The following is a 27995-nucleotide window of genomic DNA, read 5'->3' on the forward strand; positions in this document are numbered from 1 at the left end:
ACAGTTTCGGAAGTGGAACTTCCTTCCTCAGGGATTGTCCCTGAGGAAGGAAGTTCCACTTCCGAAACTGTCGGACTAATTTATAATAAACAAGTTAACCGCAAAGTTGTTCTTATCTTTTACCTGACTATATATATATATATATATATATATATATATATATGGGTTGGGTTCATGACATCATGGTTGGTGGCAGCGCTACTCACCAACCATGATCCCATTCTACAAACTCTCCCTTCCCTTTCCCTGCCCTCGCCCTTGCTACATTTTCTATATATATATAAACCTGAAACCAATTTATTCTGTACTCTGCAGAAAGGAAGTCCTCTTCCTGAAACGTCAGTAAACTTTTATTTTTTAATGCTGCTTTTCTCGTATGTCTTTGTCTCTAGTTACCTTATTTTCTCTCGCTGTGTGTGAGTTCTTGTTTACAGACTCTCTCTCTCTCTCTATCTATCTATCTATCTATCTATCTATCTATCTATCTATATATATATATATATATATATATATATATATATATATATATATATAGAACTAGAATGTGAACGATGGGTGTCAATATATATATATATATATATATTGACACCCATCGTTCACATTCTAGTTTAATCTAGAACGGACCGGTTTTTATTGTTGGCCCTGGCGGTGCGAAGCCGTAAGAAGCGAGCGCACGCAACCGCTCTAGCGCGGTAAGCAAACATGCCGGTAAACAAGGAAGCATTGCGCTCACTATTTTGCAATCAGGTCTCGCGCTTTTTCTTTCCGGGAACATTATTTGTGACGCAGATCGAGGTTCTCAACCGAAAAATAGCGCAGAACGGAGCATCTCTGATTACTACGTGGCCTAGCAAGAAGCGTTGAAGACGGAACGTATGGTATGGGGTAAGTGGCTACTGCATTTATTTTACAAATAGATGGGCCAGTCAAGATAATAACCGCGCAAACAACTGCGTTTCGCGTGGTGGTTATGCTGAACCTACTGCGTTTTGCTGATTCAGAAGTATTATGTGCGATTTTCTTCTTTCAAATTTCCGGGGCTTACGCGCGGTAGTGGAGGACGTCGGATTGATTTCGCATCTTTAACGTGTGCTGTCATTTTGTGCGGTCAGCGACGTTTAGAGCACCGCAATATTTTTGACACCGACTTCAATTTACTCACCGTGACTCGGAGAAAAGAACTGCGACGAGGAAACGTTTATATATATATATATATATATATATATATATATATATATATATATATATATATATATATATATATATATATATATATATATATATATATATATATATATATATATATATATATATATATATATATATGAGACAGAGAGAAATGCTTTCAGATCCTATCTCCATCAATCAATCAATCTCCTAGGGGAAGGATATATAACAATTACGAAACATGTGAAGCAAGTTCACTGTGTTCATGTATGCATGTCTGCCCTGTAGTGCATTGGCCTTGTGCGTTGTAGTATTCGTTGCAGGTACAGCCGGTAAAACGCTTGTCTATAACAGCGATTTCAACTTCAACCAGCTACATCCGAAAACTGCCGAAACATACTCGTTCCAAACATGTCGGATGCAAAAGCGAAGGGCTAAGACTTCATTATTCCGCAGTAGTTTTATTCAAATCCCGCTCCGGCGGGGCAGGATAGGGCTGAGAGTACGAACGCTGTGTTATAGACAAGCCTTTTACCGGCTGTACATAAGGTTCTCGTTACGTGATTCTGTAAATTTTTACTGAATATACAAATACATCCAATTTCGCACGTCCGACTGGACACGTAAGGAAGTGTTAAATCCGGGCGTCCCACGGATGTACATCAAACGTCCATCAGCCCCGAAACAGACGTCCAGCGGACGTGCGCTTGGCTGGAATGGATGTACGGTGGACGGCCGACGGACGTCCGGTGGTTGCTTTTGCTTTGCATGCACACCACCCTCCGCTTTTTAACATCATGCTCAAAGGTCGCTTTTTATTGGGTGCGCAATTGACAAAGTTTAGCACGTTTCCAAATGGTCGTCCAATGACTTAGCCTTTTGGTAGTGCCCACGAATGTCAACCAGAATATGTTTGCAGTTGTGACGGGCGTGGCCATGGTATCCGTTTAAAGCGGCGACTCCTACAAGAGCGAGCCACCAAAAGTAATGACATCTCCTGCAAGCGCATGCGGGGATGAAAGCCCTAGCTGGAAAAGGTCAATCAGTTTTTCCGCATTCAGTTTCAGAAAGTAGGTCATGTCAGAGAGCCATTGACTGGACATATTTGCGCGAATTTAGAGTTCCCGCCCCAGTCGAAAATGACGACGAGAAAACATTCTGTAGTTTGTCGTATTTTCGCGTGACGTACTGTCGTCTTGTCGTATTCTTGTCGTGTCGTCATTCTGATGTTCTGTCGTGTGTCGTACTCCTGTCCTGATTCTGATGTTCCGTCGGGCGGAATTCCTGTCTTGCCGTGATCCTGATGTTCCATCAGCAGCTGCACTTAGTTTTAATGTTATTGCCCATTGCGAATAGTAGCGTAAATGGCAGTTCTGCTGTGACTACAGGAATGTTTGTCGTTGAGAAAATTGACTCTGTCGTCACGACAAAAATCTGTCGTAACAACAGATGGCTGTGTCGTAACAACATGACTTCTGTTGTCCCAACAAATTTTTTTGTCGTGCGACAGGAATTCTCGTGAGGTCTCTGCGGTATTGCTGTTGTGGTTTTAGACTGGGGCGCCTCTTTGCGGCGCCAACCAGGGCTACGTGCGGGTGGGTGCGTTCCTACTTGCTGGGCTACGTCATCCTGGTGACGGGCGGCCTGTCCGGTCTCCTGCTCCTTCCTCTGATGCTGCTGAGCCGGAGATTCCGGGAGGCGCACTTCGCCTTCTTCTACTCCGCGGTCCAACGCCTCTGGAAGGAGGACTTCGACGCAGTGCGACGCGCCCTGATGCTGCAGCTCGACGACCTCGTCTCGCACGACGCCTCGCTCAGGGACAAGTGTTCGCTGCGTGTCCTAGAGGTGGGAGCTGCGTACGGAGGGAACCTTCCGTTCGTACGCCGTGACGTCCAGTACTGGAAAGTGGAGCCCAACGCGCGCTTCGATGCCGCCTTCGAGAGGAGCCTCAAAGAAAACCCGCACGTGCGTACTGCCCTTTCTTTTAAGTGCAGAGGTCAATAAGGACTCGCCTTGTCGTAGTAGCTCGCTCGCTGGACCCAATAGAGCCACACGGCGTTCTGTAGTCGCTTTTTTTCTCTCCCTTTATTTCCAGAAAAAACACCGCTGCTACAAACATAATGCACAACAAAACAAAACCATTGCACTATAGACATAACATAACTATTCCACTCTCGGATACAGTGCTGACTACTAAAATATTTTTATATTTGTGAACCACTCGTGACAGCCAGTCTGGAACACATTGGCGTGCCTTTTGCACTTCAAGAAAAGAGAATATGGCCTCTCATAAATACTTATTTACTGGGCGCACATCAATGTCAGAGTGGCGGACTGCCATTCGGCATCTCCATATACTGTGCAAACCTAGTAACATTATTATATCTAGAGGAACACGGCGTTCTGTAGTCGCGGCGTTCCACACAGGCTTCGGAAGCCAAGCGGTTTATATAGTCACAAGCGCTCGAAACTCGTGAACCGCTGGCGCTTGTCATACATCTCCCCGTTGTTTAGCGCAAAGAAAACTGCAGGTAAATTTGAGGCAAAATTTACGTAATTAACCGGAAGCACCAGCATTCATTTAGTTAGGTACGCTGGTTGGGTTGCTTTTTAAGATAGTAAGCGAAAAAAAAGTGGCAGTACAACGCCGGCACGTGAGGGAGGAAAAGCAAGCACAAAAAGAACAGAACGGCGCAGTTTCAGGCAGGGGGCGCGCGAGCTCTGTGAAGGCGGGAAATTTGAAATGCTTTGGACAAACCTCCGTTGAATTCATCAGGAGTGGAATGAGACAGGGCGGCGAAAAGCGTGATAGGTGGTAAGAGTAAGCGGATAACGACGCCACAGCCCATTATGGCGAATCACCGCTCTGCACTTCCGACAGCTTTCACATTGAGGGGTACGGCTTTGATTTTTTTTTAATGCGTAATAATTTTTTACCGGGCACTCCGCAGCTCCAACTGTGTAGCGTGGTACTTCTCCACTAAAACGCACTATTGGAAGTTACATTTATATTCGTTATAATAGCGTAACTAGATTAATGGGGCGAACAATTTTTTCAGGAACTCAGAAATAAAGAAGAAACAAAACAAAAAATAAATATGAACTTACAAAATCAAAAATATTGTTACGGGACATTAATTAAATCTCCTGCAAAGAGGACGCTACATGTCCTGTGCTGCGTAGGGATCATGATCAGAGGGGGCAGATGAAGAAGGCGCTGACAGTGACGCGCGTACGTGTAGTTTATTCTCTTGCGTGTGCGGTGCTCTCTTCCTCCGTCTCATCTGTAGATACACCGTTACTGTAATGTATTGTAAATACACCTTTTTTACACCGCTCTGCCCCGTATCAGTCGGTATCTCATACACTGTGCTCGCGAGACGAAGGCAAGAATAAAGAAACCGAAAGCACAAACTCAAAGCACAAGCGTGCTTCCCAGAATTTTTTTGTGGGTGTTTCAAAAAAAAAAAAAAAACTCTGGAAAACACGAACTATGTTAACGCTCTGCATCTGCACAACATGCGCAGTGGGCGATGTTAACACACGTAATCGTTATAATTGTGTAAGTGGAGATAATTGGACGACAGAAAAAGCCAGGTAGGAAGGAAAAAAAGTCTTATTAACGCGAGGATGGCAACTAGGCATAAGGGTGGGGTAGGATGAAAGAAGTCGAAACAAGTTTACATGCGGACGACGGTGGCGAGAATGAAGCCCCACCGAAGCGAAGGGACAGAAAACTCAAAAAAGAAATCAGATGACCGACGTGGGAATGGTTACGCATTACTAGACATTTCTCGAACGTTTCTCAAAATTTCTCCGAATTTTCGATTTTTTTTCGCGAAAGCCTTATTATGGCTAAGTTCTGCCACTAAGTATTAGGTCATAGGCGAGATTCTACGGCCGCGGTGGCTGTTTATTTTTCTCTTGGTGGTAGGGAGAAAGGAATAAGCCCGTGTGTGTATATGATATCGGCGCAGACTATAAAACACCAGGTGGAATAAAGTAATCCGTAGTATAATACGGCACATCCCAGGAAAAAAGCAAAATGAAAGAGAGAGAGAGAGAGAGAGAGAGAGAGAGAGAGAGAGAGAGAGAGAGAGAGAGAGAGAGAGAGAGAGAGAGAGAGAGAGAGAGAGAGAGAGAGAGAGAGAGAGAGAGAGAGAGAGAACTCTTTAATGTGGGCTGGAGAGGTCAGCTCTGCTAGCGGCAGTGCTTGCTGCGCCAGGTGGGGGGTGATTACAATGCAGTGAAGTGAATGTGAGAGATCGGGAAAGCAACAATAGAGAAAACAAAAGTTAAATAAAAAATGGCACGCAATGAAATTCAGGAAAAAAAAACTCGAAAATCGAAAACGTAAAATGAATGTTGGTTAAAAACAAACACCTTAAATGTTAAACATTGAACTTATAGCAAAAACTTCTATACTGTTTGAAATGTTCCCTCCCTACATGTGGTACGCTTTATGCTGGCATGACACCGAACATTTAACCAGCCCTAAATAAGTGCTCACTTTGAGAAATATGGTATATTAAAGTGGTCTTCGTGCGCTTCTCTTTCTTGAAATGTATAAAATCAGCACAATGTCAAAGTATCAAAGCACATAACCTGCAATACAAATACGCAAAACACGCTGTTAAGGGAGGATTGCAGCTTGTTCAGCGCACAACGGTAGGTGTACCTTTTTTTTTTCGAAATTGCAGGTTAATTGAAAGCATATGTCGATGAATGATATTCTATAATTAATGAAGTGCGTAAAACAAGCTTTTCCGGCCTATCCCAAAACGGCAGATGCCTGTTAGTGCGAGATTTCGTGCTCCATTTAAAGAGGCATTAACGAACAACCGGACGTGTTTCTACATGATACAAAAAGCAGAGCAAAAAAAAAAGAACGAGACAAGGACGGAGACAACGATGAAGAAAGAGCTGAACTTTCGACTCATATTATTGTGTCTGAAACAGTACTTTATACAGCGTGTTTCACGGAAGACAAAGTAATTTAAAAAAATGGGCTTTTGGAGGTAAAATTCTTTTTATTGCACTAAGTGATCAGAGGCCGTGGCGAACGTAAGAAAACGGGTTGAAAGTGCTATTTAGCGGAATAATTAACGAGAATGTGTTAATTACTTTCGCTTACGGCTTTATCTTCACACCCAAACGGCGGCCACGACGCAACACTTTCCGCTCAAGCCAAAGATAGCGCGCCGTGCGTGTTACGTGTACAGCTCAGAGTGCCTCAGCTCCCGCCCAGAGCCCGTTGCGTGCATCTGGAGAGGTGAGATTCTGAGCGCTGTAGCTCTGCACGCAATTGCAACGTCGCAAATATGATGGTTATCGGTTGGACTGATTATCCTCTACAATTTCTGAATTGCAATCACATGCCTAGCTGCAATAATAAATATGTTAATTAACAAATGCAAGTTAATTATTACGCTAAATACAACTTGCAACCTGTTTTGCGTCCGCCATGGCTCCTGATCACATCATGCGAGAACAACAAGTTCACCCCCATTTAAAAAAGTTTACCTCCATTTAAGCCCATTTAAAAAAATACTTAAAGGGACACTGCAACACTTTCGATAAACGCTTTCATTTGTTTTTACTTCGCATCTGGAAGCATTGTGAAAGCTTTAGTTATCGCCAGCACGGAGCGGCACCGCGTGATTTGCTCGTCGCACCATGCAGATACGCCTTTCGTTTCCGCTTTGTTATTGTGGCTTTATTTTTAAAGTTGCTGTCGAAAAGCATTCATTGCTCCAACTGGAGGAAAACCGGCCAACAGCTGCTACATGGCCTTAGTGGCGTAATTCGAGCCGTTGAATAACGTCAAGACCGGGAAAGAGTGAAAAATATTTTGAGCGAGTTTCCAAGTTACCTGATGGACATAGATCAGTAAATTTTGACTGAAGTACTTTGCGACCCCCTAATCTAAGTACTGGGTGTGTTGGGTGACTACGTTCTGCAAGCATTTAAGGTTTCAAAAAAAAAAGTTGAGAACAGTGTTGCAGGGTCCCTTTAAAGTCTTCCCTGAAACACCCTACATATCTGACTCGCCTGCGCACGCGTAGAAATCTCGGTACTTTTTCTGAGAGTGCTTCCACCACGCCTTTCATTCTGGTTTTGTTTGTTGCGCTGAGTTTCCCGCTCGTGAGCCATTCCATACATTTGAAGCGGATGTCCAGGCTTACACGAGGCCTGTGTGCAAATCGCCCCTCCTTAGGTCGAACTGGTGCGCTCGATCTGCGGCTACGGAGAGGACATGGCCGAGCTTCCGGACGGCCACTTCGACGCGGTCATACTTACCTACGTGCTGTGCTCAGCTGCGGACGGCCGCAAGATGCTGAGCGAATGCAGGCGCGTGCTGACGAAGGTAGGTAAGCATGTGTCAGAACCACCACATCAGAGCACAGTGTGCGAGAGGGCGAAGGAGTGTATCATAAAAAAAAATGGCCGCGTATCTGCTCCTTTCGTTGCAAACGTCGACGAAAGACGATAGTCCTCTGGCTCCCCTGGCAAGTAAATGCCTCCCTTCTCCTTCCCGCTCACCTCTCATGGTTGTCTTCTCCCGTCTCGATCCTCCCAATATAGAGATGCCAGAGGTTTACTCAAGTCAATTTAAATTTGCCGCGTTCCACTCGTCCAAGTCGGGTGTCTCGATGCCAGCGCTGCCATACGGCGGATACGCGCGTGAATCGAGGCAGCCTACTTCATTGTTTATTGAACCACTTTGCCCTCCTCCACTAGCGTGCCAAGCAGAACGTGGAACCTATCTAGTGTAACCTTTTGTTGTGTTTGCCGTTTGGTTTCTTAAATGCTGCCAGAAGCTGTAGTAGCGCTGGCAACAGCAGGTGGCGGTTTTCTGTAGTTGATGCAGTATTTCATTTGGTATGGCAAAAACCAAGCATCCATGAATTTTTTAATAAAGGAACACCGCAAATATCACTTATGTATTGATTTGCTGCCCTATATTTGCGTAATGTCTTGCTCTTATTCAACAGTGTTGACAAGTATGAACATTGACACCGCACTTGATTTGGCTGTGGGTATATAAGACTATTAAGCAGCTTGTCTTTCACTTTGGCCGGGTGGCTGAATTGAGTCAGAAACAGACATACAGACAGACCAAAATTTCTGCGTTCAAGTAGCCCGATAAAGACTCGCGTCTTTCAAAAAATCTACGAGGACGCTTAAAGAACCGTGCGTGAAGGCAGAGTACGAGTATTGTTCATTCAAAGACTGTTCTGTGCCGATAAGAACGACACCAATTTTACTGCAAACTTGAAACAAAAAATCGAGATGTCAGAGGAAATAGATGAAGCAGTGGTCACACCCCAGCCACTTTTTGAGTGCATTCTGGCGAGGTCTCTATGACGTCAAAAGATCTTGTTTGTGCGAGTTGAGGCCACCGGGCGAAAGCCACCGCCAAGAAAAATGACTGCGATTTTAAGTGCGAATGCACTTTATAAGCGACCCCGAACCTTCCGCCGTCCGCATAGCAACAGCTGCGGGTGCGCGCGCTTTTCGTCTTCCTTAGCAACGGGGGGAGATGGGCGCGCGCTGCCTGGCCGCTGACATGGCACATACCCACGTGGGAGATTGGCCAGGAATAAGTGCGAATGCACTTCTTAAGCGAGCCTGAATCGTCTGCCGGGGAGGTGGGGGTCCCGCTCACCTTCCCGATCTAAACTCGGTCGAAGAGCGCCTCATCTCGCCTCGCCTCCCCTTCATGGCCATCAGGCGGCTGACTCGGGGCAACGGTCAGTACGGCATTAAGGGACAGATCGTGAACGTGCCCATCGACGTTCCGAGCGTGGTGGAGTGTCTTCCGCGGCTGGTTCCCGAGGACGTTGCGATAGACGTGCACGTGAAGCGGAGGCTGGTGAGTCCGGCTACGTACAGGCGCGGACTAGTAAAGCGTGGTAGCATCTTGGCGTGGTTGAAGCACCTGGAGCATGCGCCGTTGTATGTCGCTAGCGGCGTGCGCATCGACTGGAGTCGGCTGGGTCCGGCTCCGATTGCCCCCACCTCCCCGAAGGCAATCGTGAAGGGAAGGGAAGGGTTAGGTTTGCACTCACCCTCGGCGCGCGCCTCTCCCCTCGCCTGACAGCTCCCCCTCGCCGGTACTGCGCCTCCCGGTACTGCGCCGCCGGTACTGCGCCGGTACTGCGCCGGTACTGCACTCTCGGCGGAAGAAATGCATTCGCACTTCCTCACGATTCCCTTCGGGGAGGTGGGGGCAATTTTTTGTGGGGCTCCTATTTCCGTTTCTTCAAACCACGTCAATTCCGACGTGAAGTTAACACATTGGTAACCATGTTTTCAGTGCGAAAGCGCTCGTACCCTGTGCGGGGCTCTAGACAAATACCTACATGGGGGCTCCTGGCCCCTATGACATCATAGTGACATCATAATCATAGTAGCTAGTTGCAAATATTTGTATAAAATTCTACGAGACATAAATTTATTTTCATTTTTCAATAAAGGATAACAGCTGCGCCTTGTAGTTATCCGTAACTTCACCTGCCCTTCGGGCTTTTTTTATTGCGGCAGCCTGCCTTATGGCACAAAGCCTACGTTACAGGTAGAGGTTAACTCCCGTTTCGCGGCGGAATGCAAGGAAGGAGCGGTGGGGTCCCCATATCCACCGCTGGTGGTCAGGTGGTCTGCCAAAGTGGAGCCTGCGCCTCCAAGGTGTCGTGTTATCGCCTCTTCCAATTAAGGGTACGTCCACAGAATTAAGGTGTTCTGCATCAGCACCTTCGGCAGGAGCCATGCAAAAGGGGCACTTCTGTGCGAACGAGGTGTGGCAGCCACTACCGGGTAAAAGCGGGAGAGAGGGCACGGAGCAAGGAATACTTCTTTCTCCGTGAGAGAGGGCCACACCAACACGCAGTCTTCGCAGCAAGACCTCCTCCCAGCGAGCGATGGGATGAGAGCACGTGTGGCGCGACGGAGATCTTCTTTCAGTTGCAGAAATTGTTCTGGGGGATCGATTGTCAGTAACGGCTGTAGGGTTGCCACCTGGCCGGTTTTTGACCAGCCCGACAGCTGGTTTTTTTAAACAGTGGGCCGGTTGCCTGTCTGCACCTAAAAACCGGCCGTCATTGGCCAGTTTTTTGGTAATCGTGTGCGATTGTTTCTTTTTTGGTGTTTTATAAGCGTCAATTCAGCCATTACGACGTATATATGTGTCGACAATTTCAAGCTGCGCAATGACTTGCGAGCAGAGAAAATACGCGGGCGAGCGCGCTGGGGGACTACGGTAAGGAACAAGAAGGCGAGATTAGAGCTTTTATTGGACGAGGTATGTTCGGATGCTTTTCAGTGCAGCACATTCAGAGCAATAACCTAAATTTCAAGTCACCTGCAGACATACGTTATGTTGATCTCACTCTAGGAAAAGTCCACAATGATTGGAATCGCATGTCAAAAAAACTTGGCGTCTTTTTGTCATCAAAAATTCAACCTTGTCATACCACGCCCCGCTCCACCCCCCCCCCCCCCCTCTCCACCGGTTGTTTTTTAGGGAAAGGTGGCGACCCTAAATGGCAATGGTTGTGGACCAAATGTTGCTACACGCAGTGAAATTTCCCAGAAAATGCTTCAATTAGCACTTGAAGGGCTCAGCGAAGTGATCTGCATCGTATACGACATCCTAGTGTTTGAAACCAGCTAAACAGAGAGAAAGGCTGCGAATGGCCATGACTGAAAATCGGAAGTACTACTGCAAAGATGCCGGCAAAATACGCCTTCACAAATAGTTTTAAAACACAGCTGCAAACATCCCCAGTGTTTCTGAGACACCTGTTAACAAAAGGACTGAGAGTTGACCCAAACAAGCTTGTCAAAACAATTCGTAAAATACCAACACCAACAGATGTACAGGAAATATAACGCTTCTGCGGAATAGTCAACTGCTTACCCAGCCTGATTTCTGCCAATATTCTTGCATGTAGCAGAATGGCGAGTTGGACTATACTCGGTTACAACTCAAGAACGGCACCACCTCATGTAGTGTATCACTCCGCCAAAGCGCCGGACCCGTGACGTCAGTGCGCGCACGTTTTGAAAGGGGTTTGCTATGAATGCGTGATATCGTCTGCCTTGTCTCACGCAGTTTGTTTGTCGTCACTGGAGTCGTTTATAAGCATATTAAGTCCAAAAAATCACGGGAACGGCTCACGCCATATTCAAAATATTCCCAGTAACGCCCTACTTGCGCCGCGCGGAGAAACATCCGGCTACGGTGATAAGGCACAGCGGCCACTTCCGGTGCCGTTCTTAAGTTGTCACCGAGTATAGTTGGTGAAATTGCATTTTGAAACCTTCAGAAAGCGCAACACTGAAAAAACGCGACACGAACAAAGGGAACACAGGACGAACGCTACTCACAACTAAAGTTTAATCAGAAAAGACAAAGAATAAATACCCTCCCAGTCACGAGACCACGCATGCGTCTCCTGTATGCAATTCGATGGGAACGACCCAAAATCATGCACAAACAAGAATAAAAAGCCCACAAAAACATGTGTTGAAGCTGCTGTGAAAGCTCATGAACAAAGATGAACCGTGGTGCTAGGGAAAGCAGCAAGAACAATCATTCCGAAGTGCCAAGGATTCAGTTACGAAAGTACCAGTCCTTTACTTACTACGACGTCTGAGAACTAGAACTTTATTAGGTGCGGTGTACCTTAGGACCGCACAGCGTCCGTCCGCGTCCGTGCGCATAGCATTTACAATCTAAAAAAATCGCACAGGCACCGGCAAGATTCGAGCCTGTGTCTGGTAGACTATACGGAGTTAATGTCAGTCAGTCGTCTTACCCATTGGGCTACGACCGTGAGAGTCAAACTAAGGCCCCTAAAATTATTAGTTAAGGTAGCGCCATTCTATGATCTCGCCGCCTTTTGCCCTCACCCGCACTCCTGCCCTCCTCCGTGTTTTGCTATTTTCTTTTTCTCCGGCCAGCGCTGCCCGCCATTAGCCAACAGAAAAGTCACGTGGTATCTCTGCCGTTTTTTTTTCTTCTGCAACCGCGGCCGGGTCGGCTCGCCGGTTGGGACATTCCGCAACGCCGCCGATGCGGTGCTATGTTTGGCTGCGCAGTTTCAGTGCCGGCTTTATAGTAGGCGTCAGCGAATAGCAAAGTAATAATTAGCTGCTCGTTCCGCACAAGTGTAGCGTTAATGTCGCTTTATAATGCTTCTCGGTGACGATGTGTTGTGCCCCCGGCAGCGCGAATAGGGTCAGGGATGGCAAAACACTTCGTTATTCCGCCCGGGAAACGCGACGCAGAAAGGAGAAAACTTTGGTTGCATAGATTTTAATGGGAATACTTCAAGCCGACGCTGCCATCACTCTTTGGCGAAGTACGTTTCTGAATGCTTGTTCTGACTTTGTTAAATTCTGCGCTAGCTTGAGCGGTCACTTACGAAGAAATGCGTATTCCCTCCGCGACCGTCGCCCACCCTTTGTTCTGAGTTATTCAAGTCATAAGCTTTGCTTTGGATAAGAGGCCGTGTATTTGTCATGTGCGCGCTTAACTCCCAGCATAATTATCAGTGGCCTAGCATGTTCAGTCGGTTGTCGTACGGTTTTCGTGACGCCGGAATTGTTCACCTGAATTCGCGCTTTTTTTGGCCGACGGCAGCTTGCGTCTGACCATGTAACGTGTGGGTTCCCAGTGCGTGTAAGCTCTTTGTGACGCGAAGTCATGTTTTGTGTGTAAGCGACCCTGGTAGTACTATAATCCCGTTGTTATGACAGTGGAGCGATTTGCTGCGTAATATGTGCTTGGTCGGTGCGGGGCAAATTGAGGATGTAAAGAGAGAAAAAAAAATGCGGCTAGGTAAAACAAAAACGGCAAAGCACTCTAAACTGAGCGGAATAGGTAGGATGTATGTCGGTAGTAAAGGCGGGCGCAGACTGAACGGCGGTAATGATTCACAACCATCGTAAGAAAGGCGAATGCAAGGACGCCAGCGCAGCGCTCGAACGACACCCGCCGCGGTGGCTAAGGGGCTAAGGAGTTGCGCTGCTGAGCACGAGGTCGCGGGTTCGATTCCCGGCCGCGGCGGCGGCTTTTCTGATGGAAGCGAAAAGCAAATACGCCTGTGTGTACGAGATTTCGGCGCACGTTAAAGATCCCCAGGTGGTCAAAAATCATCCGGAGCCCTTCACTACGGCGCACCTCATCGCCTGCGTTGCGTCGTCGCGTTAAACCCCCACAATCAATCAATTAGCGCTCGACCCGCCGCGGTGGCTCAGTGGCTAAGGCGTTGCGCTGCTGAGCACGAGGTCGCGGGTTCGATTCCCGGCCGCGGCGGTCGCTTTTCTGGTGGAGGCGAAAAGCAAAAATGCCCGTGTGTACGAGATTTCGGCGCACGTTAAAGATCCCCAGGTGGTCAAAATTAATCCGGAGCCCTCCACTACGGCGCGCCTCACCGCCTGCGTTGCGTCGGCGCGTTGAACCCTACAATCAATCAATCAATCAATTAGCGCTCGAACGGCGGCATTTGCGAATGAAGCGCTCTGCCGCGAACGGTGCGCGCGCCCTCTGCGCAGTGATTGCGCGACCACAGTCACGCGAATACAAGTAATTACCGTAACAGAGCAGTTCAAAATGTTCATGTTCGATCATTTCGCGTTCACGAATTATCTTGAGATGTTACAAGCATGCCGCAGGCGTAAACAAACACCGCGCGGTGCGTATGCGTCAGCAGCATCCACCCCGCACACATATCCCCTTGTATACAAAAATATAAAAGAACACAACCTCACTTAGTGCGTGTTGGTAAAATATGACTCTTAGAAATCCTGTAAATGCCACCAAACAGCAATTTGGCGCAAAAACCAGAGCAAACTGCAAGAAAAACTGCAGCGTGCGGCCCGTAGCGTTGCGAGGGTGTCTGCTCTGAAGCAGCCAACGAAAATGGCGGCACCGCCGCCGAGTTACTGTGAAACCTTCTAGTTGACTGTCGCCGAGTTCAAGGGCGCGCGCCGCTCGGGTGAGGGCAAAGAAAAAGAGGAGAGCGGCGAAGAAGGAGGGAGCGGTTGGCGCTACCTTAGTAATTTTAGGGATCTTAAGTCAAACGGCTTACTCCCTCGCCTGCAACGGTGCGGAATACCTTAGGGCCTCCCTATGTCCGTCCGCGATCATCCGCGCGCACACCACCATCGAGCGAAAATCAAGCGAAATTCGATTTGAGCCGTGAGTTGCAGTTTCATTTAGCGAATAATCAAGGTGCAACTCACGGCTCAAATTGAATGACGGTAGAGGCGCAAATCGGATGTCATTCGGGGAGCAACTTGGATGTCATTTAGAGTCCCCGTACTCCGCACCATCGCCATCATCCACGGAGTGTAGATGCTGCCATTTTTTATTGTAGTACCACTAGAACAAATTATATATAGTACCATTCAGCGGCAAAGGACGAGCCGAGGTGTACACATGCGCTGATGCGCCCTCCGCGCCATCGGCGATGCTCAATTGGGAGGCGTTCTTCCCAAAACCTCCGCTCACGCCTGTCTCCTCTCTGTCGTACCCACTGTGTCATAAAAGGCGCTTGCAGAGAAGACCAAGAGTTGGCCAATTCGAAGAGGAGAACCTCGTCCGGGATTCGAAACTCACACAGTGAGACATATCACTCGCATAATAGGAGCACACAAGATCGATCACAAATAACACGTATAGTTCAGGGAGGCCTACCCCGACACGCATACATTGCAGCTAAGAAGAACTTCTTGCTGTGCTAGTTGATGAATAGTTGTCATAACGTGAAGCGCTATGAAAAAACACGGACGGTGAATACAGAATAGACAAGACAGGCGCTACTCGTCTTGTCTTGTCTACTCTGTTTTTGTTTACTCCATCTTGTCTACTCTGTATTGTCTTCTCTGTATTCACCGTCCGTGTTTTTTCGTTGCGCTTCAGGTCATGGCAATGCATGCGTTTCTGTTTACTTGTTGGATTGCAGCACTCCGAGCTGCGAAGTTGAGCCGACCTAATGCTTGCGCACCGGTTTTGTCGGTTTCTTCGCCAGCTGATTTTGCCGGCGCTTTGGCCGGTGAGCCGCACATTCACCGCAATCAAGCCAATCCGAAAAAGTATGCATCATATAGAAACATCACGATACGAGACCTACAAATTGAAGGATTCAAAATTGGCATTGTTTGGACTCCGGGACATACTTCCGGCGCACAAGGCAACCGCATGGCTCACGACGCTGCCAGGGAGAGGCTACAATCACCTCCCACGGTGCCCGCCACGCCCGTCCCCTCTCTCCAAGCAGATTGGCAACTCCAGCTACCTCTCCTCAAAAAAGAAAGCAGTAAGCGTTTGCAAGCTGAAACTCCGGTTGGCATCCTTGCACCTCTCAAGCCCTTTTCACGTTCGGGCGAGGTATTCGCCAATAAAGTGTCAGCTTGTAAACGCTTACTGCTTTCTTTTTTGAGGAGAGGTAGCTGGAGTTGCCAATCTGCTTGGAGAGAGGGGACGGGCGTGGCGGGCACCGTGGGAGGTGATTGTAGCTTCTCCCTGGCAGCATCGTGAGCCATGCGGTTGCCTTGTGCGCCAGAAGTATGTCCCGGAGTGCAAACAATGCGAATTTTGAATCCTTTAATTTGTAGGTCTCGTATCGTGATGTTTCTATATGATGCATACTTTTTTGGATTGGCTTGATTGCAGTGGATGTGCGGCTCACCGGCACAAGCATTAGGTCGGCTCAACTTCGCAAATGCAGCGTACACACCACACAGTGTACATAAGTGGTCAGCCCCGGCAGGCTCTCAATTGCACCGATGCCCCCACTGCAATAGTGATGCCATACCAAATCTCTTACACTTAATTTGGATCTGTCCTATATTCGCCCGTAACCGCCGTCAACTGCTAACTGTGAGTCCTGCACCCACGACTGAACTGGAGAACGTTAGTCGTGTCCGTGAAGACCCCGCTACTCTAGAAATAATTACCCAATACGCGCTTGAAAACGGTCTGTACAAGTTGGTGTAGCAGTCTGACAGATTTTCCCGGACTGGCCATACCCATCCACGACCAATGTCAACAGTGCAAACTGCATTTTGGTGCCACTGACAGAGTGAAATGTGCATCTTGTGAATAGGACCTTAAAACTAGAACATGTGTACACTGTGTGAATTGTGATGAATTGTGACCTCTCCCTTTCTCCTCCCCCTCCACCATCTTCACTTCCCCACAGGGCCTCATGGCCTCTCGTCCTTAATAAAGTGTTTCACTCACTCACTCATGGGAAATCGGACAGGAGGATGCAGAAGGGAGAAGAGCACTTTCGATTAGATTTTACTAAACAAATTCACGCATATGTGCGCACCACTTGCGGTCGAAACATGGCCTAGGGACTCCAGACTGTAGTCTCTAGGGACTCCTAGGGACTATAAGATCTCGCAACGTTTGCAAATCACTTCTTGGCATTGGGACACGCAGGGTGGCCGGCTGCTGTTCAGCGAGCACGTGGGACACCGCAAGGGAACCATAGCCAGGGCCTTCCAGGACTTCCTTACCCCGTTGACCAAGCGGCTCAGCATCAACTGTCACATGAACAGGGACAGCGGGAACCTGCTCAGTGGGGCCGGCTTTGCCAGCATCCAAATCACCGAGCTCAACTTGGACATCCCGGCACTCTTCAGCTGCCAGATATACGGCGCTGCCACAGCCTGAATCATGAGATGCCGAACTACGAATGTAAAGCTTGTAGCATATACTATCGGACTTTATGTCGTTGTTGCTAGATTTGGATTCAGCAGCATGTCCTTATAATCAAGACGCTAATGTTACAGTTAATTTTGCAGAGAAAGAAGCTGGAAAGCTGATCTCCCTTTTCGAGAAAAATTATTGGCTAACGCGAAAACAGTGACGCAGGATTATCGTTGTCATCGTTTTACAGTGAATTTTGCCACAAATGAATGACTGAATGAATGAACACACGTTTACTGAAAGAGAAAGAGAGAGAGAGAGCAAGAGAGAGAGAGAGGTCCCCTTGACATGACCCGAGGCCGCGGTCAAGAGCCAAAAATGGGATAGGAAGTAAGGAGTGGGGAGAAAAGGGAAAGAAAGGCAGCTAGAAGCAGTCCTCAATGCCGGCTACTATGAGCACCAGCAGAGTGTCCAGCAGGTGCTCCCTGTGAGGTGGGGCTCCAAGTGGATTAACCCAAAGTTCGTTGTCTGCCGGTCGTAGTTGGGCGAAGTGTCTTCAGGCAGCGTTCTCTAGAAACACTGAGCGCCGAACATTCCTACAGGAGGTGTCGCGCACTGCACAGGGCCCCGGTACCACCACTCCCAAGCTGAAGCTAGGGCATCCAGATGAACTGGAAGCGCCAGTATGGAAGCGATGGAATCAGGCCTGAGCACGGCGTGAAGCACGTGCAGTGTCGCTACAAGCTGGAAGAAAGAAATACCGGGAAGGGGAATCGCTAAAAATCGCCAAGTTTGGCTAATGTTGGAGAAAAGTGGAGGTAACCGTAGTAACCGTAACAGCTTATGAGTATAGTATGTCATTGTTTTAATTAGAGTGAATTGCTCTACCACACCGTGTCTCGCAAGGTCGTTCATCGCGTTGCAATGACCTTGAGCTGCACGTGCGCAAATGGTGTGATGTCACGCCACTTGATCCGCTGTGGAGAGGCATCGCAGCTGTGTTCGCTTAGAGACTCACTGCTGCGGTACCACGTAACTACGCGAAGGTTTAATGACTGCTTCACCGGTGCTTGGTCGCTTAGTCTCGCCACTAATGGTGCGGCGGCTGGTCCGTCTGTGCATGAACTTCAGCTACAGTGTACTAGAAGGTAAGGTGTGTCGTGCGGGGGGAAAACCAATGGAGAGGGCGGGTCCCTTTTGCGATGAAAAAATTGTGCGGAGCGCAGGCGTTCCCCAGAGAACTCCTGCAGTAGCCAGCGCCACCTATAAGTTTTTAAATCAAACTAAACAGTCCTTTTACGGTTTTTATAAAACTTTATATCATGAAACAAAGAAACAAGATCATTCATGGCATTACATAAGGAATAATTTAACAAACAAAGCTTCTGAAACCAACTGGTTAGCAGCGGCCGCCAGGTGCGCTGCTTGCAACAGGAGTTCCTCAGTAGTTCTTCATCGCAAAAGGGACCCCTCTAATCGGCCCCGAACGTCACAGGCCTATCTCTTCTAGTAGACTGAGCTACACTGTAAACTGTGCTTCAGCACAAGCGACAGGCTGAATCCAATCATACAGAAGATAAAGTTAGACGCCAGGTTGCGAAATAAGGGCAAAGTTGGCTGCTTTCATGAAACACTGTGCGCATAGTCCTTGCAAAACCAAGCCAAGCAGACCTTTTGCTAGGGTTAAAACTGATCCATTTTTGATAAGCCTGCGCCTAGTCCTAACCTAGCACAATTACGAGCTGACAACTCCTAAAAAATGTATAGAAGCTTACACTCCTGCGCAAAACTTAAATGGCGAAGCTGTTGTAGGCGAACATTAGTGTTTTGCGTAGTGTTTTGTTTTGCGCTACCTTCTCGCATTATAATCATGATAATTGAATAAATACGGCGGTACCCTCAGGGGTAGGAGGAGGCATGGAAGAGCTAGAGTTTCACTCCATTTATTCGCCAAAGTGATTATAGCATGGGACACTATGTACACACACTCGGTGCCCGTGAAAAAGACGAGTGCACCGAGAGCTCGCCAAACGCCCGGGAGCGCTACTTCTTGCGCATCTCCTTGCAGCAGATGACGTACCGCTGCGCCACGGCCAACGGAGGCGAGTATCCCTCCGGGTAGGAGGAGTCCTCGAACAGGACGAGGTAGTCGTCCTGGGGCCCCCCGGGGGGCTCGTGCACCAGGGCGCGGTAGAAGCAGGTGGTCTGCGGGTAGAGGGCCATGACCAGGGTGCCCTTGGGGAACAGGGCCCCCGGGTCGGTGAGCGGGTTGGCCCGCTGCAGGGGCAGGGGCACCACCCGGCGCCGGCTGAGCGTGTGCCGCTCCTTCTGCTCCTCGTCGATGTCGTCCACCTCGTACTTGGCGCTGCCGTGGCTGTAGTGCAGCACCTCCGCCAGGATCCAGTTCTCGTCGTCGTCGGGGCCCCGCGCCAGCGCAGCCACCATGTCACCCACCTGTTGCGCGAGAGGAGGGGGGGGGCGTCAAAGTTTTAATGACGATAGTCTTTCTTGGGGTACTTAAACGCAGAAATTTTGGTCTGTCTGTCTGTCACTCGATTCAGGCACCCGGCCAAAGTGAACCAAATCTGCGCAATAGTCTTATATACTCACAGCCATTATATACTCACCGCCAAATCTAAACATCTAAGTCTGGTGTTAATGTTTATACTTGTCAACACCGTTGAAAATGAACAAGACATTCCGCGAATATAAGACATGAAATTCATACATAAGTGATATTTACACTGTTCCTTTATAAAAAAAATTCACAGATGCTTGGTTTTTGCGATATCAAATGAAATACTACATCAGCTGCAGAAAACCGTCACCTGCTCTTGCCAGCGCTACTTCCTGGCGGCATTTAAAAAATCAAACTGCAATAGCAACGTAAGGTTCCACTAGATGGGATCCACGTTCCACTTGGAACACTCGTGGAGTAGGGCAACGTGGTTCCGTAAACGTTGTAGTAGGGTGCCTCGATTTACGAGCGTCTCCGCCGTACAGCAGCTCTGGCATCGAGACACCTGACTTGGAGCCGTGGAACACAGTAAATTTAAATTGACTTGAGCAAATCTCTAGCGTGTTATCTTGGGAGGAAGTAGACAGGAGAGGAACAGCATGAGATGAGCGGGAAAGAGAAGGGAGGCCTTTACTTGGCATGGCCGCCAGTTGATTATCGTCTTTTGGCGACATTTGCAACGAAAGGAGCAGAACTTACGACCATTTGAAGTTGGGGCTTGGATGGTGGGAACCAGAATAACCAGTTTTGCCTTCCAAGCCCAAACTTCAAACGGTCGTAAGTTCTGCTACATACCAGATAGAATGATACTGTTAGTCTATTGCACTCCTTAATTTGTGCACATGTTCACTGGCGCCTCATTCAGCTGCATCACTCCAGCAGTTTTTTTTACAAAAGCTGTCAGAAAATCAAATATACAAATCCGAATAAATTTGAATGCAGTCATTTTACACAAAAACAAATTTTTTATCTACAATAAGAATGAAAAACTACACATGCCATCCAATTTTTATCATCATAACTACAAAAATAAAGTTTTTGATCGAAGACTTAATGACATTTTTCATGCACGTGCAGCACGGATATAACACACCACATGGGCTATTGCCATTCTCAGCTTCTACCTGGTTATAAAAACGGGGGAGAGGGTGGAAGCTGACCTTGGCCACGTAGTTTGGCTCGGCAGGGATGGCGCCGCAGAGGGGCGGGGGCTTCTCGTCCTCCTTGCCGATGAAGAGGGGCAGGGTGAGCGCGTTCTGCTGCAGCATCTTCATCAGGGCCCCCCTACGGAGGGCCTCCTTGGGCCGATCTGAAAAAGACGTGCTCCGCCTGCCAACGCTGCCTGGAGGCACACGGGAGGAGGAACCGGGGGTTACGTCACGTCACGTCACACACACTCGGGTGGGGCGAGAAGAAGCAGAAGGAGGAGGCATGCAGCAGCCGACGACCGGAAGGCGGGGCTGTGGTCCCTGCGCATGCAACGGGCTCCCAGATCAGCAGCGACGCATGCCATCTGCTTGCCGGAACAGCACCACTGTTTGAAGGGCACGACGGCTGTGTCGTTCGAGAGTCACAACAATTGCAGTGCCCGTTAGCGAGCGCAATGTTCAGAAACGATGCATATTAAGGGGTGGACCCCATTCTTGGAACAGGAAGGCAAATACCGAATCTACTCGCACAATGATCGCACTCTGTTTTCTTTTCAAAACATTTTAAGCAAAAATTTTATGCAAATTTTATGTTCATTAGGCGGGGATAAATTTCTCGTGAAACTTTTTTTTTTTTGGCACAGAAAATGCAAGCAAGTTCTGTGTCAAGATTTTTACTATATGTCTCATGAACATAATAAAAATAATAAACAAAAACACAACTCCGCATACCGCCGCCAGTCGCTTTGTAAAGTGACGCAAAATGCAGTGCTTTCATGAATTACGGAACATGCTGGAACAAGTTTGCTGCAAGGCGAGAACAGTTCGACCAATAAGTGGCTGCCAACGCGGCAACCTGAGCACGTTTTTTTGTCTTGTGAGTACATTATGTGCATTTAGTGCAAGTGTCTTCCACATCAATATTGAACGCACGTTTGCTGATATCGCCAATATCGGCAAGTCTGCCGCAACAACGTCGCCATCTCCTCCTTGAAAGGGAAGGAAACAGAGGTACACACGACCATCATCAGCTACACTTGGTGAACATACGACATATTGCTGCGGCTAGTTCAGGGTGCGTTCATTGCACGGGAAATTAAAAAAAATCTATCTTTGGCGACAAACTTCAGGAGTGTGATCATTACGCGAGTGCGATCATTATGCGAGCAAATACGGTAAGCATGCTTTCAGGTGGAAAAAAGTTCCGTTATCACTCAGGCACACGACCCCATAGTGGAACTGATATGAAGCTCTATGCTGGAAATAAATGTGGAGCCAAACAGGTGTGCCCCTGGTCTAAATGCGATTGTCTTTAATCCTTGCCATCTCTTGCATGGCAACTCATATTTGCATGCTTACAATGCAGTCTTGTCACTGCCTAGCCTCCGAGTACAGCTCAGATGTGAAGCAGCAATACTTTGCAGCAACTATGTCGACCTTCAAAATTCAAATGACCCGAAGATTGGAGCCATTGCACTGCTTATTGCCCAGTATGCGTTATATGGAAAGCAGGTTAGTATTCCTGACAATTACCTGCAGTTCCGAGATTGAGCATCAGGAACATACGAGTGTGCCGTTGAAGTTTGTGCCAATGATAATTAAAATGAGTTTAGGGAACGTAAACTACCACCCAGCTACTGCTGCCATCACTGTGACAATTAGCGGAAAAAAAAAGAAACGCGTACTCGACTGCACTCCATCAAACAAACACCAACTGATGTCTGCAGGCTCTGTCAGGCACCAGCACTGGCTTCCGAATAAGTAGGCCGGATACAGACAACAGAATTCTCCCCAGAACTAGATGTGCTAACCTAACTCGGCCCTTTTCTCTCATTGTCTATAACTTCAACACTCTGCTCCATCCTTTCATTGCCCATGAGCTCAATAATATCCCCAGTGCCCGTTCTTTTTCCTCGAAATCAGAGCTACTGCTACTACTAATCGCGGCGCACACACACGGGACTACTGACCCGAGTTCTTGGCGGCGATGCGTCGGTCGTTGCGGATGGCGCGCACGTCGAAGATGAGGTCGAGGGCCTTCCGCAGCAGCTCCTCCTCGCTCTCGGCATCCTGCAGGGCCGTCTTGTACTGGCCACGCAGCTTGGACTTGTAGTAGGGCGACAGCTTCTGCTCCTGCTGGATGCGTTCGTGCGTTTTGCCAATATTGCTCAGGTTGTGCTCGCTCCGGCTGCGTTCCTCCTGTGAAGCGAGGGGGACAGACGATGTGAGGGGGACAGGCAGACAGTGACGATGACGATGATGACACGAACCCCAAAAAAGGACCCTTTCGGTTACAGATAAAACAAAGTTTGGTGTATTAAGGGGGAAAATGGCTCTTAAAACAATTTCTTTTAATGGTTGAATGAACTCTGTGAAACTGCTGGTATTTGCTGCTTTTCCCCCACTAATTTCAAATATGCCATTATTTTTTGTGCCAGTCAATTAGTTCCAAAGATAATTAGAGATAATTAGCCATTTTTGGAGGAACAATACACAGAACAGTGTTGGTCGTAAAACTGTAATCTTTACATTTTTCAATACTATGAACATTGGTGAATGCAATAAGAGAATTGTTTTTTTTTTTATGCACCGCTTGGAACTAATTTTACAGCTTATTAAACTTTGGTGTTTGACATGGGAACTCAAAATGGTTCCTTGCCACTGGTACCACCAAAGTTTAATGAAATGTAAAATTAGTTCCAAGCGATGCATCAAAAAACCAATTCTCTTATTGCATTCACCAGGGTTCATAGTACTGGAAAATACAAAGATTACAGTTTTATGACTAACACTGCTTTGTCTATTGTTCCTATAAAATGGCTAATTATCTCTAATTATCTTGGGAACTAACTGACTGGCTCAAAAATAATGGCACATTTGAAGTCAGTGGGGGAAAAGCAGTAGGATCGGCAGGTTTCACAGAGTTTACTCCGAAATTCAAAGAAACAGTTTTAAGAGCCATGTCCCCGTTTAAGGCAGGTCCAAGAACATTTACATCACGGTGGTTTAGTTGTAACGTACTTGGCGCCAAGGCATCCCGCAAGATGTGTGGGCAAAGGCAACGACGACAATTGTGAAACATCACATGACCAAGAAAGGCCTGATTAGGTGACCAATAAAACCATGGCTGGTGAATTGTGGCAGTTGGTGCAAGAATGCTGGCATCCATGTACACTACAATGTTTTCGCTGCTAACATGATTTGGCACCAAAGCATTAGCAAAAATTACCCCCGACAGAACAAATTAGTCCCGGACGAGAACTGCGAGGTTTAATTTCTTCAGGCATGTGTGGCACGTGAGCGTGTGTGAGAAAAAAAAAAAAAGAGGGAGGGGGGGGTACTGAAACCCACTGAGTCTACGTGTATATTTCCATGTGGGATTTGAACTGTTACCACTGCAGCAAGCGGTACACGGTCTGCTTACGCCTGAGGTTATTTGGTCAGGGAAACTGGTAACCTCCAGTGCAAACACTGCGCACTACAAGCTTATGGCCATCCCTTTATGTTGAGTATTTGTGAGAGCTTGTTGGATTTCAGCTTTGCTGGCTGCTACACCAAGCCTTTCCTGATTGCTGCTTGTTCAGTAAGCTTTTCTCAGGTCTTCATGATTAACTCACCCACAGCGACTGCACTACACTTCAAGGAACGCCGCTTATCAACCACGAGAGAGAAATCTGGCGCAAAATAGGTATGGGCTGGGAGGGAGCACTCGGCAAGCTCTCCCAAATAATGAAAAGCAAGCTACCTCCGTCACTCAAAAGAAAAATCTACAACCAGTGCATACTGCCGGTGATGACATACGGAGCTGAAACTTTGCACCTTACTAAACCAACTGGAAAGCAAACTTGGGTCGGCTCAACGGGCCATAGAATGAAAAATGTTAGGAATAAAACTCAGGGACAGAAAACCAGCTACCTGGATGAGAGCACGAACTAGAGTTGACGATATCATAGTTCAAATAAAGTAAAAGAAATGGACTTGGGCTGGCCTTGTAGTGAGACGAACCGACAACCGGTGGACAATTTAGGGTAACAGAGTGGATACCTAGAGATGGGTCTAGGAGAAGGGGAAGGTTAATAACCCGATGAAGGGATGAAATACGGAACTTTGGGGGTAAATTGTAGACTCAAGTGCCACAGGGCACTAGTGGTGGGAATTCAACAGGAGAAGCTTTTGCCCTACAGTGGGCCTGAGTAGGCTGCTGCTGCTGCTGCTGCTGATGACAGCGACTGCAACATTCGGGCCAGGAAAAGCAGTCGCAAAGTATGGCCAAGCTGAACAACCAGCAGTGCTTTACTGGAATGCAAACAAGGCAAAAGACATTTGCCTCAAACAAGGCCCTGATAAGATGAACCGGTTTGTTCGGTGCATCGCATTCATTTAAGCCTGTTTTATTATTATTTTTTGAGGTCTTCACAGGCACAGCAGGAAAACTGGCTCAATACGATAGCAAATAGAGCCTGGCATTCCATTTGAAGAAAATGTGTCGCCGTGTTAGTAGGGATGAGTAAAAGTGCCCCAAAAAGTAAACGGAGCACAGGTTGGAGATTTTGAGGGGAATTCTCCGTCATGTGCCTAGCCAGCAACCTCCAAGTGACTTTTTGAGAAAGCCATTCCAGAATAAAATAGAAAATGTTCTAATTTCACGAATCCGTGCTCCGTTTACTTTTCGGCGCACCTGTACATCCTTTTCAGGTTGATCAGTTTCCACAGCCCGATTTATCATAAGCACGGCGACGGGCAGAATGCTTACTTGACACTGCTGGATGACGTGAGTGAGCTCCCGGAGCTTTTCTTGGATGGCGACGTTGTCCGCTTCCTTTTGCATGGTTACGACGTCTGTTGGGTCTGCTCCAGGTGCCTCAAAGACACAAACAGACCGGTGTAGACTGTACAGAACCAGGACACGAGCCCTAACGAGTATGTAACCTGCAAGAGAGTAAACGGTGTCTTGAACACAACTCACAGGCTCACAAAACACATACTTGTTTAACGAGTATCCAGAAAAGATCGACAAGCAATTTTATGGGAGAGATTCGAGGTATGTGTGCATTAGAGCCACAGAGCGTAGCTTATTTTACAGTGCTTATTACAGAGCGTAGCTCATTAAGTGGCTTCAGGGTGCATCTATCAGAAAGTGCCAGCTAGCTACACATGCACCGGTAATGTAATGACAACGGCTGTCTTTCAAGGAATAACTCTTTTTGGAAACCACAGATGAACACCGCTTATCAGCCGGAAGCCCTTTTCAATTTTTCTTTCACCCTCGTATTATCATGAAGTGTTTGCCATGGTTTATTCGCCGGCGCAGGTCAACTTTTCCACGCAGCTGACCCTGCCACGGGGATAAACTTAAAATTTAGTCACACAGATTGCGTTCCGTTAGTCGGCTCCGATCTCGCCCTACGTATAAGTGAGTTCAGTTGCCCTTTTTCAAAGCATTCACTGTTTGTTATGCATCGTTGTGATGGTAGTCGAAGCAGCGCTTACCGCCTCAAGAGTCCGCCGCACAGCCCTTCGGCTGAGAGTTCTCATCAGATGTTGAAGGAGATGCCACAGTATCGCTAAGCAAACCGTGCATCGGCAGCTTTCGCTAAATCACAACTACCAAATCACAAAACGTTGGCAGGACTACAGTTGCAGGAACAGTCGCGCGCAACGTAAACAATCTGCCAGCAACCATAACTAGCCATAACATAAACGGACTATCTTGGCTTGTTTTGACTTTTAACTTGATCAGTTATTGTGGCTTGGCTTGGCTTCACGGGGGTAGTCGATGAGCCAATGCCGTTGCTCCATTCTTTACATGATTGTCGGCGCGGTTCCATCGAGTTGGTTCCAACGATTCCACCGGTTCCACCAAATCCTTCGTTGATCAATTCAATGCACTGATGGAGCCTGTTCATGACGAACATCCTGTTTCCAGTGTAGGTACTATTACGGAACTCTTCAATGCTATCATTAACGAGACTTGCCTGTCGAAAAAGGTCACCATCCTCCGAGCACTTCGCACTGCACTTGAGCAGTTTCCTCGACAAGCGAATGTTGAAGACGTGCAGTGGGGCACCGCTACAATGTGCGCGTTCGCCCGATCGCTGCTGTTCAGCGGCGTACCAATAGACTCGAGGGAAGACGAAGAACGACAGTACGAAAAGGGAGATTTTCCTGGCGTTTCGGAGACCGCCTGCGAGGGAATGGTCTGCGCGCGTCTGTTCCTCTCCGTTGCCTCGCCAGAGCAGGTAGGAGTGAGCGATTTTTTGACTCCGCTTCAGGTTCTCTGCTTCGCCCATGGCGATCCAAAACTTCCATGGTGCAGCGAAGCGTCGGTATCAGCTGCGTCTGCTTTGGCGGCGCAGCTCGAAAGTCCGTCTTCGGCACGACAACTTATTTCACTCCTGAAATACATCCAACCCAAGCTCACCAAGGAAACGTGGAAAAAGAATCCTTGCTACAGGCGTGTATTCAAAGTGGCACTTTTCCAGCTGCGTCACCCCGACATGTCCGACGCCCTACCCATTGTCCTGCCTCCCGCTCTACTGCTCGTCGACGATTACATGACGCACAACCAGATACTCGGACTCGACTGCGTTCACCACATCACGGTCAACGCCGCTCCGAGCGAGCTCGATCGGCACGGCTATCAAGAGGTCCTCTTCGATGCGCTCAAACACCTCCTGTACGTAAAAGAACCGGAAGTGATAGTCAAGCTACACACGTGCATTCGGAACTTGCTCTTCAGCGACTACTTGGACGTGCTGCGCACGTTCCGGATAAAAGACGAAAAGCGTCAGAGAATGGCCGAAGACGTCTACAACGAATTGTTCGCGGCGGCGGAAATGGAGCAGGCGTTTGCCTTGCGGAAAGCGTATTCCAGCCAGTTCTGTTCGTACATCGAGTGCCTTGGAATTGACGTTGTTAAGTACATGGACAAGACACTGAGAGTCCTGCTGGAATATGTGGAAGTGTACGACACCGAGGAACAGGAATGCAGAAGAAACGCGTTGTTGGCCTTGGCTATGCTTATCAAGCATACATGGCTGAGGATCCCGTCTCATTTCAGGACAATTGTCGAGAGCCTGTTCAAGCTCACGTATGACTTGGATGAGCACAATAGGACAGTGCTTTGGGCAGAAATTGTCGAGTGCCTCCATTTGCTGCGAATTTCCTGCCCTGATGAGTACAAAACGTTCAAGGAGGACATGAGCCTGCTCGAGGGAAGTGACATTCCTGGCATTCCGAAACTGCGCGCATGTGTCGCGAAATGTGAAGAAAAAGTTTGAGAGACTCAGGAAGAGATGCGTTTTTTTCTAGTAGTAAATAGCTGCAATAACCGACAATGTGGCACGGGCTTCTTTATTCGCGTGTTCACTACTTCCACCATTGTATCATAAAAGGAAAAAAAAAAAAAAATTAGTGCCATTTCACCTAATGTGAAAGCTGTCCGAAGTCACCCAATGCAATTCAAATTTCCAGCCTTCGCAGTGCTCGCGTGCCC

General features: G+C 47.9%; 3 protein-coding genes across 6 annotated transcripts; 2 read left to right on the forward strand and 1 right to left on the reverse strand.

Annotated features, from left to right (window-relative positions):
* Positions 1-728: 728 nt before the first annotated feature.
* Positions 729-18675, forward strand: LOC144151764 (thiol S-methyltransferase TMT1B-like). 3 transcript variants are annotated; one of them, XM_077682901.1, is made up of 4 exons: positions 729-885; positions 2751-3132; positions 7385-7538; positions 16625-18675. In XM_077682901.1, the coding sequence occupies exons 1-4, from the start codon at positions 881-883 to the stop codon at positions 16927-16929; spliced, it is 846 nt and encodes a 281-aa protein (XP_077539027.1). In that variant the 5' UTR covers positions 729-880; the 3' UTR covers positions 16930-18675. The 3 variants fall into 3 exon arrangements, with proteins under 3 accessions (XP_077539027.1, XP_077539026.1, XP_077539028.1); XM_077682900.1 differs by having other exon boundaries at positions 752-885; positions 2721-3132; XM_077682902.1 differs by having other exon boundaries at positions 755-885; positions 2721-3132; positions 7385-7534; positions 16625-16901.
* Positions 18676-18761: 86 nt separating this feature from the next.
* On the reverse strand, positions 18762-26179 carry Sgf29 (SAGA-associated factor 29). Of its 2 annotated transcripts, none has more exons than XM_077682898.1 (5): positions 25991-26179; positions 25254-25429; positions 22471-22699; positions 20513-20694; positions 18762-19288 (listed from the first exon to the last, which is right to left on the reverse strand). In XM_077682898.1, the coding sequence occupies exons 2-5, from the start codon at positions 25326-25328 to the stop codon at positions 18878-18880; spliced, it is 897 nt and encodes a 298-aa protein (XP_077539024.1). In that variant the 5' UTR covers positions 25329-25429; positions 25991-26179; the 3' UTR covers positions 18762-18877. The 2 variants fall into 2 exon arrangements, with proteins under 2 accessions (XP_077539024.1, XP_077539025.1); XM_077682899.1 differs by having other exon boundaries at positions 20513-20661; positions 25991-26177.
* An 81-nt stretch (positions 26180-26260) lies between these two features.
* Positions 26261-27902, forward strand: LOC144151762 (TELO2-interacting protein 2-like). Its single transcript, XM_077682897.1, has one exon. It carries the CDS (start codon positions 26392-26394, stop codon positions 27778-27780), a length of 1389 nt encoding a protein of 462 aa, XP_077539023.1. The 5' UTR covers positions 26261-26391; the 3' UTR covers positions 27781-27902.
* Positions 27903-27995: the final 93 nt, after the last annotated feature.

The sequence above is a fragment of the Haemaphysalis longicornis genome, unplaced genomic scaffold (genome assembly GCF_048455015.1).
Source record: "Haemaphysalis longicornis isolate Haplotype H1 unplaced genomic scaffold, Haemaphysalis longicornis Haplotype H1 scaffold_9, whole genome shotgun sequence".
NCBI lineage: Eukaryota > Metazoa > Arthropoda > Arachnida > Ixodida > Ixodidae > Haemaphysalis > Haemaphysalis longicornis.

Coding starts and splice junctions, on each gene's coding strand:
- LOC144151764 (XM_077682900.1), top strand. Junction 3,133..7,384: donor GCCTCAAAGAAAACCCGCAC/GTGCGTACTGCC, acceptor GCCCCTCCTTAG/GTCGAACTGGTGCGCTCGAT. Junction 7,539..16,624: donor GCGCGTGCTGACGAAGGTAG/GTAAGCATGTGT, acceptor TGGGACACGCAG/GGTGGCCGGCTGCTGTTCAG.
- Sgf29 (XM_077682898.1), bottom strand. CDS start 25,328: ATGCAAAAGGAAGCGGACAACGTCGCCATCCAAGAAAAGCTCCGGGAG. Junction 20,695..22,470: donor CATCGCCGCCAAGAACTCGG/GTCAGTAGTCCC, acceptor GTGTGCCTCCAG/GCAGCGTTGGCAGGCGGAGC. Junction 19,289..20,512: donor AGCCAAACTACGTGGCCAAG/GTCAGCTTCCAC, acceptor CTCGCGCAACAG/GTGGGTGACATGGTGGCTGC.
- LOC144151762 (XM_077682897.1), top strand. CDS start 26,392: ATGGAGCCTGTTCATGACGAACATCCTGTTTCCAGTGTAGGTACTATT.